Below are 10,682 nucleotides of genomic sequence, written 5' to 3' on the forward strand. Positions count from 1 at the left end.
AAATCTCATATGCCAAATGGGTATTTGAATTGGTAAGCTTGTTATGCAATTTATACCATTTTCTTTTTTCAAGTTCATTAATTAATGTATATGAATATATATAATGCTTTACATTTTTCTTGGTATATATTGTTTAATTTTACCGAGAATTGAGGATTATAGTACCTTTGTCAATGGTTACGACATAGCTAGATTCTTTCAATTACTTATTTGATAAGCCATTTTTCTTAAATAAATAAAAAATCAAAATTAAAAAAAGCCCAAAAGCCCAAAAGTCCACATAGAAAAAGTGATTATCAACCGCCAGTCATTAGATTTAATAACTGCTGACCGCCAGTTATAAAATAACAAGTAACCGCTTAAGCGCAACAGTTGTGGCTGCTAAAATTCAATAGTCGCCAAACCACAATCACTTGTACAACCCTGATGTTCACAATTAGATTAATTAGATACAACCAAACAAATTAAAACAAGACCAAAACTGTGAAACAAATTCGCTCCATTTCAATTCTATTACATCCAACACATGCATATATATGGTCTCTCATAATTATGGATTGGAATTCACAACAATTATTTTCTTAAAATTTTAGCAATTTGAGTAAGTAATTAATGTAAGAGATAGAGCTCATATATGATCCTCTGTCTAAATAAACTTTATACTATATATCCACCCATCTACCATGCATATTTCTTGACTATTTACGTATAAACCTCTTCCAACTCCACCAAAAAAAAAAAAAAAAAAAAAGCCAAATTTCATATCACGTGCCAGCTACTTTCCCATAATTATTATTCTACATTCGAAAGTAATAAATCTCATATATACCACTTACTCACACCTAATTTTAAGGTCATAAATTAAGGACCTGGCCTTAAAATTAGACGCACCTACCCTAATTAATTAATAAATTAAATTAAAGACCTAATTTCACATATATGCAACAAATTAAATATATATAAATTCCAAAACAACAAAATCTTTGTCCGACTCCGCTAGCTATAAATTATAATTTCAAACAGTTTTTTAACGTCGACCCAAGAGAAACTGAAAGCCTGGGATTTACTGAGAAGAGTCAAACCCAATTAAAGTCACCTCATCCTGCGGGTGACCTACAACCATGCATTACGTCTGATAGATAAGCGAGAGACAAAAGTTCTAGATTTTCTCTGGTCCCACATCCCACGAATGGACGGCCACGATCCTTTGACTCTTTCTGAGTCAAAATTTACTCTCAATAATAAAAACCTAAATTACCAACTCACGCGGTCAAAAGGCCGCAAGTGGACCACATGGACAAGTTAAACCTCGCAGTGAATACACGGGAGGGTCGAGCGCGTGGGGTAGTGAAGGTGGAAATGTTTGACTTGGGTGAGAGAAGAGAAACGCGTGGCTTTCCATAGAGAAACGGACACGTGTTGTGGAAACAGCCCGACTGGGTAAGTGGGCGTTTGGTCGGTTTTTGTCAATCCGCATTTACCACGCCCAGTAAATCAATAAATTACCGATTTATGGCAGAGAGATAGTACAGAGAAATTGTAGAGAGAGAAAAAAAAAAGAAGAAGAAGAAGAAAAAGTCGGAGAGAGAGTGCGTGTGTGTGTGTTAGTGTCAGATAGAAGATGATCAAGAGGCAAAGCTGAGAGATTTTTCTTTCTGTGTTTCTTCCTAAGTTTGTCTGCTTTCCAAAGAACACCGACACTGGTGGGTTGAGGTGGCCGGTAGTATTTACTCTCACCGTTGTATTCTTCTTCTTGTTCTTAAATTGTCTTAAATTTTCTTGCTCTTCTTTTATTCTTTTATTCTTTTTTTCATGGCGGTTTTGGAACTCAAACAAAATTAAATGACCCAGAATTTAATTTTGTCTTGTATTTTTACCTGTTTCTGTTCTTTTGACAAATTTTGGAGCTTTGTCCTTCTGTTTTAATGTTACAAATCTGGAGCTTTCACTAAGTTTTAGTCTTGTTTTGTGGGGTTTTTCATGTTGTTCTAGTTGTGATCATGAAGTACTGCATGTCAATGTTTACTTCAGGATTTCGCATTTTGCTTCAAATTCGTGGTGTAATTCCCACAAAAATTCTGATCTAAGGAATTTTTTTTGTAATTTGTTGATGAAAACAGGTCAGGTTCAAGTGGAGAGAAGACTATAGCTAGAAGTATATATATTTTATATATTTAGGAAGTGAACGACAATGTATGGGGATTGTCAAGTAATGTCAACCATGGGAGGAAAAGTAGTTTCCTCAGAAACCCTTTTTTCATCGTCGCCGATCCAAAACCCTAACTTCAACTTCATGCCTTTCCAGACTTTCCCTCCCATGATTGCTGTAAGTTCTTCACTATATATATCTTCTTTGCATTCCCTTTGATTCCAAGATATATGTAATGGTGAATTTGGTGCAGATTAGAGGCGCTCGGGACTTCAAATCCTGTTTTCATTATTCACTTCCTATTTCTTTTTGCAGAAAGAAGAAAGCGGGCTTCTGATAGGGAAGGATGAGATGGAGAGTGGGTCTGGGAGTGAACAAGTTGAAGAAAAGTCAGGGAACGAGCAAGAAAGTGAACAGCCTCCCAAGAAGAAACGCTACCACCGCCACACCTCTCGCCAGATCCAAGAAATGGAAGCGTACATTACTCCTCTCTCTCTCATCCCACAAACAAATTACACAGAAACAATAAATATTAATTTTATTTAGCATACTGCTATAACTGTAAGAATAACATAACAGTAAAAATTAATCTTATATATGATCAACACAAGAGCTTCGTAAAATAGAAAAATTAATAATTTTAATTGTCATGTCATCTTGACAGTCATATAGCAGTATGTTTAACATCATTTCTCGTTTTTGAAAAAATCTTTCAATTTTCTCTGATACCATTCTGATGACAAGTAAATGTTTCTTGAACACAGTTTGTTTAAGGAATGTCCACACCCAGATGACAAGCAGAGGATGAAACTCAGCCAAGACCTTGGCCTGAAGCCACGGCAGGTGAAGTTCTGGTTCCAAAACCGGCGAACCCAGATGAAGGTGCGCACGTTAGCACTCCTCAAAATCCCATTTAAGAGCTTTCATTTTCAATGGCATATTGGCAACCCTAAAAATGAGCCAACCCTTCAGACTTAGCCAAGCACGTTTCCCAAGGAAGCGCGTTTTATCCACACCCACAACTTTTAAGCCCTAAACGGCAAGAGGAAGTAACATTATTTACTCTGGGAGACTTTTTTCCTCTCAGTTTTCTTTTGTCCACAGTCTGTATTCCATTAATGTGCGCAATTAAACCCTACCTGTACATGTGCTTCCCAAAGAGCTCTCAATAGTAAATGCTATGCCACTAGGGTTTTAGTCCTCCTATTTTCTTTTTTCTTTTTTTCTCCTCTCTTTTTGATCACCTTTTAGATGTTATATTCATCACAACATTTTCAGGCCCAAGACTATTTTAAAGGGTAAAGAGATATACCCTTTAAAAGGTATATCTCATGATTTTAAGGTAGGTTAATTAGATCGATAATGGTTTTGCAATGGTTAATAAGTTTCATTAATTCTAGGCCAGGGTTTATAAGAATATATATTGTTTGCAAGGGTTTTAACCATAAAAAAATAAATAAAGAAAGAAATAAAGCTTATACGAATCTTCTTTTTTGTTATTATTTGGAACTTGTTGATAGGCACAACAAGACCGGGCAGATAATGCGATACTTAGAGCGGAGAATGACGGTCTAAAGAATGAGAATTTCCGGCTTCAGAGGGCGCTAAGCAATGTTGTCTGCCCTAATTGTGGAGGTCCGGGTGTGATTGGAGGGGAGATGGGCTTGGACGAACAGCAAATCCGCCTTGAAAATGCCCGCCTCAGAGAAGAGGTATAATTGTTGTTTGTTAGTACGTATTGTCAATAAATCACTACTTATCCGAAAAGTTTAACGTGATAGAAATGAATAAAAATTAAATCAATACTTTAGCACTCCCCTCAAGCTCAAACACCTTTTTAACAAATAATATCAAGCACGTAAAATATTTAATTGGACTAAAAGGTGAACGACGAAAACATTGTTTGAACATGCTCAAGACCTCGTGATCGATTTGACACCATGTTAAATCACATCAACTTAAACTCTTTACCTAAGTGGTGATTTATTTAACAAATGCACTGCTAGCTAGAAAACATAATTAAAGTCAACTTCAAACAAAATTAGGTCATTTTTTAACTTCATTCTTCTTTAATATTCAGAAAATGAGACTCATTTTAATAAAACACATCTCCCTTCTTAAAGGGGCATTTTTTAACTTCATTCTTCTTTAATATTCAGAAAATGAGACTCAGTTTGTAAATGTTTGATTAATTTGAATATATGTATCGGAATATATGTACGTTTTACAGCTTGAACGTGTTTGTTGTCTCGCTTCACAATATGCTGGCCGGCCAATCGAAGCATTACCACCGGCTCCTTCGCTTATGCCCCTCTCGTTGGATTTGGATATGAATATGTATTCTCGGCACTTCGCAGACCCTATGGCTTCATGCACAGACATGATTCCTGTGCCTATGTTGATGCCGTCGGAAACTTCCCACTTCTCTGAAGTCAGTAGTCTATTATCGGACGAGGAAAAGTCAATGGCAATGGAGCTTGCCGTTTCATCGGTGGATGAACTGGTGAAGATGTGTAGAGGAGGAACCGAGTCTCTTTGGATCCGGAGCAGTGAAAATGGAAGAGAAGTGCTTAATTTTGAGGAGCATGCTCGGATCTTTCGGTGGCCATTGAACCTCAAGCAGAACTCCAATGAGTCCAGGACGGAAGCCAGCCGTGATACTGCTGTTGTTATAATGAATAGCATCACCTTGGTCGATGCTTTCCTTGATGCTGTAAGTCCCTTTAATTTATTAACAGAGAAATTATATACATATATTTCTTAAACATTTTTTTACACAAGTTTCTATATAATCAAGTTTCAAATTTATTGTTGACTCTGTGAAACTCAATGTGAGTCACGACCCAAAAATCCAATAGTAGATTTAAAAATAAGATGTATTGATATCATTTCTTTTATTAACAACTTAGTAACACTTTTATGGGGATCCATAATTGATTTATTTTCCTATCTTGTGACCCAACTTCTAAAAAATCATGTGTATTTTAAGCATGCATATGAGAAGCACATGTTATTTTCTTACATGTTAAGGGACACATGTCACTTTTTTAGATGATGGATTAGCTTGTAGGAAATTTCTGTCGGGAATAAATTATACTTTAATATATTTTATAATTTGGATGGATATATAATTAATTTGGATTGTTATTCAAAAGTTTTCTAATTGATTAAGCTAGCTTGCTTGTATCAGTCTCATTCGGTTTTTTTTCTTTTTTCTTTTTTCTTTTTCTCCCTTCATATTTCAGAATAAATGGATGGAGTTGTTTCCTTCAATTGTTTCAAGAGCAAAAACCATTCAAGTTATATCGTCGTCAGGTGATTCTGGTCATGCAACTGGCTCTCTTCAACTGGTATGCTAATTAATTAATGCTACAACGTACTCCTTAAATCGATATTCTACCTTAATTACGTTCTTACTCCTTAATTATATATATTTTGAATCTAATTAATAGATTGATCATCGATTATATGTGTATATGTTTGGGCAGATGTATGCAGAATTGCAGGTTCTGTCTCCATTGGTACCCACCCGTGAGGCTCATTTCCTTCGTTATTGCCAGCAGAATGCCGAGGAGGGGACATGGGCAATTGTTGATTTTCCAATTGATAGCTTCCATGACAACCTTCAGCCTTCCTTCCCCAGATACAAGAGACGCCCCTCTGGCTGTCTTATTCAAGATATGCCTAATGGCTACTCAAGGGTACTATATACGTTCTTCTTTTTTACCTCTATATATAAAAAAGAAGAACGTATATTTTTGTCAAACATTCTCCTCCTTTCTTTCTTGAACTTCATCCTTAACACTTTCAACCTCATCAACTTGTTCGATCTGGCAGATGGTCTATTTTTGTCTCATATATTGATGGTTTTTCCAATGTGTAAACCACCCCTCATCGTTCATGATCACTTTTGCAATCATATCTTAAAAAAATGTTAATTTAGTTGTTCATCTTTCAATTTTTTTTAATTTCACATTTCCGTTAAGATTTTCTGTTAAATCCTGTCAAAATTTTCAAAATACCCTTATTTTTTTAAAATATATATATATATTTCAAAGATTCAAGTATTTGTATTTTTGCAAATTCCATTAAATCCTAACCAACGCTTAAGTTCTTGCAATATTTCTCTTCTTTTTTTTTTTTTCCTTAAAAAATTGGTATTTTAGAAATTTTAACACCACTCCGTTAGAATTTAACAAAATAGTGAGATAAAAAAATAAAATAAAATAAAAATTGAAAGCTTATGAAAATAAATGCAAATGTGATAAAAGATCGATAGTTGTAATTAAGTGAAGTTTTCCCATAAATTAAATTTCCTTGGCTATATATATTGTAAGGCTTCCTTCATATATATATATGCATGCAGGTTACGTGGGTAGAACATGCAGAGGTAGAGGAGAAACCAGTCCATCAGATTTTCAGTGAGTATGTGTACAGTGGGATGGCATTTGGAGCGCAACGATGGTTAGCTGTATTGCAGCGACAATGCGAGAGAGATGCAAGCCTCATGGCTCGAAATATATCCGACCTTGGAGGTTCTTTTCTTTTCTTTTTTCTCTTTCTTCGATCACTATTATATATATATATACATACACATCTCTCTCTCACCACACAAATTGCAAGCATATATACAAATATAAGTGCCAAAATTTGGTCCACATTGCATCATGTAACTGAACACTAGTCGGGATGAAATAACCTAATTGTGCATGCATGATTGTAATAAGAGAAATGCGCTCCCATCTCAACCGTGCTAATGTGACAGTGTCTCATTAGCCTTTTAAAGTCAAATCCTAATGAATAGGGCACATTGCAAAAAAAAAAGAAAAAAATTAGAAATTTGAATATTTTAATTGAAAGTTGTTGAATTTTGAGAGGTTAGTTTAAATCGAGTCGAAGTTCAGGAAAATATTTTCCAAAAAATAAAAGTAAAAATTCAAACTCTTTGAAATGGGAGTGTCGTATGTAGCATTGATGTTAATTCGCTACTTTATGAGATCACACAACTTGTCTTATATGCAAATATGACATGTTATTTCCTGCATTGTTTATAGAATAATATTATTTAGTAGTCTGCTATACGACTAACATACAATTGAGAAGACGTGGTAATGAAAAGCAAGCATTTTTTTTTTTTACGAGTACTGATTCAAAAGTTGATTTTTACTGCCACACCATTAAGTTATATGACAGTCGTATAATAGTTTGTTAAAATAGCATTAATTAGTCTTGTTTATAATATATACACAAATCATTGTATGCATTGCATTCGTTTATCAGTCGAATTGTTCAGAATTATATATGCGCGTAGTTTGAATATATGTTCATATATGTCTATAATATGACTAGTCTAAAATAGTGAAATGGTAGTGTCATAAGTAATTCCAAAAGTACAACAACTTTTACTACAAGTTCCTTACAAATTGATCTGACAGTTCATATAGCAGTTAATTAACACATCAGCTACTAAACAATTAAATTTACAAGTCACATTTTGTTGCTTAATTTTTTTCGCATTAAAATACTATAACATGAGTTTTTAAAGAGATTAATTGTTTGTTCTCTTTTTGTACTACTTAATTAATCAGCATCTCAATTACATATCTTTCAAACTTTTCATTAATATATTGTCTAATATTTAAATAAACGTTTTAATTATTTAATGGGTACTGGTGCTTCCGCCTACAGTGATACCCTCTCCAGAAGCACGAAAGAACCTGATGAAGTTGGCCCAAAGAATGACAAGAAGTTTCTGCATCAACATCAGCACTTCGAGTGGGCTGATATGGACGGCTCTATCAGATTCCCCAGATGACACAGTCAGAATCACTACAAGGAAAATCACCGACCCTGGCCAACCCTACGGCCTCATTCTTTCTGCTGTTTCCACTACTTGGTTGCCATGCCCCCATTACCATGTCTTTGATCTCTTGAAAGATGAACGGCGTAGATCTCAGGTTCAATTCAGACTAGCAAACTTTTTTAATTTGTTTTTTCAGAAGATAAATTTTATATATCATTAACTGTGTTATATCTATATATGCAGCTTGATGTTCTCTCCAATGGGAATTCCTTGCATGAGGTGGCTCACATCGCAAACGGCTCTCATCCAGGAAATTGCATTTCTCTTCTTCGCATCAACGTAAGCATTTTTCTTCTAACAAAGATTACTGTCTGTTTCTTTCTCAATATCCCATCTCTTACTAATAGGGTTGTAATTGAATTGAGCTGAGAATTGAATGTTCAAGTTCGGTTTATTTAATGTTTTTGGAACACGAGCCGAATTTGAACTTATCACCAAATTAAATAATTTGTTCAAACTGTATCTATTCATTTATTTTTCAAACGATCTCGAGTTTGTTCACGAGATACGTACTCAATTAATTTAGTCATTTTATATATAAAGTAAATGTCGTAATTGTTTAATTTTTTCTTAAAAAAATTAATATTAATTATTAGTTATTAATAATAATTCAACTTATATCTATTACATTATAAAAAACTTTTCTTTCCTTTTTTAAAATAAATAAATAAATACTTAACATATTCTCATTACAAAGTTACAAATAATAAAAAAGAAGTTATACGAGCCTATATGATCGAGTCAAACCGAGCTTATACGGGCCGAGTTTGAATTTTTTGTTTAAATTCTGTTCTTTTAATAAACGAACCGATCCTGAGCCGACCCTCAACATGTTTCCGAGCCGACCCTCAACATGTTTACGAATAGCTCTGCTTGCTTGCTACAGTACTTACTACTATGATTACTGTTTCTTGTGTAATCTTTTAGTTTTCTTATACGTACATAGAACTTTCATTGTATGTGTCGAAATGAAGATCCAAATCCTTTATCTGTATGCATTGCAGGTAGCCAGCAACTCATCGCAGCATGTGGAACTAATGCTGCAAGAGAGCTGCACAGACGAGTCCGGGAGCCTCGTTGCGTACACCACCATGGACGTGGACTCCATCCAGCTCGCAATGAGCGGCGAGGACCCCTCCTGCATTCCCCTTCTACCCATTGGGTTTGTCGTAGTTCCAGCTGGATCCACCACTGGCGACACCGCTAACATTTCCGGCGACGGTAACCCAATCCCATCATCCGAAGACTCCATTAATGCACCTACTTCTTCAGGCTGTCTACTCACAGTGGTGCTCCAAGTTCTTGCAAGCACAATCCCATCAGCAAAGCTCGACCTCTCCAGTGTCACCGCCATCAACAACCACCTGTGTAACACGGTGCACCAAATTACTGCTGCTCTTAGTAGCACCGCCGCCGCCAGCTGCCCTGAGAATGCTAGTGTTTTAGGTTCTTGCAGTGAGCCCACTAGTGCACCACCCAAGCCATAGCTCAGAAGCGGCAAACATACTTATTCGAGTTGTTAGCAATTTGAGCACGTAATGCAATAGAGCTGATCATATGAAACTTAATCATCTGTCCAAATAAATTTTGGACTGTACGTTCAATTACCCATCGGGCAAATGGGTCACATATAGACTCTCTTATATTACTTGCTCAAATTGCTGGCGATTCAGACAGGTAAAGGAGCTCGTGCATGGGAATTGTGGCTAATTTGGTGAGAGAGAAAGGGGTAGGAATGTGAAATAAAATAGGTGATCGAGGTTGGGTTTTGGTAAATAAGTGTAAGTAGTGAAAGTGGTAGGTGTTATTTGTTAGTTGTGAAGGCCTGAGGCGGAGTCAAGAGCGCACCAGATAAGACCCTTGCTTTCTGGTAAGGCTTATAAGTTAAATTTGTTTGAAGTGGAAAAGGAGATGGGCATGGGCCTCACCAGTCAGCAAGGGTGGTGGTTCGGGTATTGACTTCTGCTTGTCTGTCGGCTTTTTTGTTCTCCATGAATTCAATGCTTTTTTATTCACATTAACTCTTTTTTCTTTACTTTTATACCCTTCTCTCTCTCTCTCTCTCTCTCTCTCATGCATGTGTTTAAATTGATGTAGGATCCACAGCAATAATCCGTTTGCAAGTAATTTGATAGACCACGTATGAAATTTATTTGTCTAAATAAATTTTGAGTTGTTTAGTTACTTATTGGAACAAATGAGTCACATATAGTCAATAGCGGAGCCAGAAATCTGTCTTAATAAGGGCGGAATTAAAATAATGTATCAATTGTTTTTTACTTGCTCATGTTGTAATCTAAGAGTTTTGGAAAACTTAAAAATTTATTTATCCATTAGTGTTAAGACTTTTCACACTAAACAACTAATGGCCTAATGGCACATACTCTAATGATATTCTAATAAAATTATTAGCATATTTCGATAGCTATTAATCTAGCTAACAAATCAACAAACAATGTCTTAATAAAAAGAACAAACAATAACAAATAACTGAGAGTGGCAAAAATTCTAATGAAACTTGTCACTTGGCCAGTTCGCCCAATCCCAAAGTATAAAAGTAAAAAATAAATAAAAAAATAAATGACAATGTTGTTCTTATCAGAATAATAAATAATAAAAAACTATAATAAAAAAGAAGAGTTGATAAAATTATTTATAATCACATTGATG

At 35.2% G+C, this 10,682-nt stretch overlaps 1 protein-coding gene across 2 annotated transcripts; it reads left to right on the forward strand.

Annotated features, from left to right (window-relative positions):
• Positions 1-1,562: 1,562 nt before the first annotated feature.
• LOC133854443 (homeobox-leucine zipper protein HDG5) lies at positions 1,563-10,047 on the forward strand. Of its 2 annotated transcripts, none has more exons than XM_062290650.1 (12): positions 1,563-1,703; positions 2,121-2,326; positions 2,465-2,625; positions 2,914-3,031; positions 3,670-3,861; positions 4,380-4,862; positions 5,395-5,499; positions 5,638-5,850; positions 6,516-6,684; positions 7,838-8,106; positions 8,196-8,291; positions 9,017-10,047. In XM_062290650.1, the coding sequence occupies exons 2-12, from the start codon at positions 2,192-2,194 to the stop codon at positions 9,497-9,499; spliced, it is 2,424 nt and encodes an 807-aa protein (XP_062146634.1). In that variant the 5' UTR covers positions 1,563-1,703; positions 2,121-2,191; the 3' UTR covers positions 9,500-10,047. The 2 variants fall into 2 exon arrangements, with proteins under 2 accessions (XP_062146634.1, XP_062146635.1); XM_062290651.1 differs by having other exon boundaries at positions 1,572-1,720.
• The last annotated feature ends 635 nt before the right edge of the window (positions 10,048-10,682 follow it).

This window comes from Alnus glutinosa, chromosome 13, assembly GCF_958979055.1.
Source record: "Alnus glutinosa chromosome 13, dhAlnGlut1.1, whole genome shotgun sequence".
NCBI classification, from domain to species: Eukaryota; Viridiplantae; Streptophyta; class Magnoliopsida; order Fagales; family Betulaceae; genus Alnus; species Alnus glutinosa.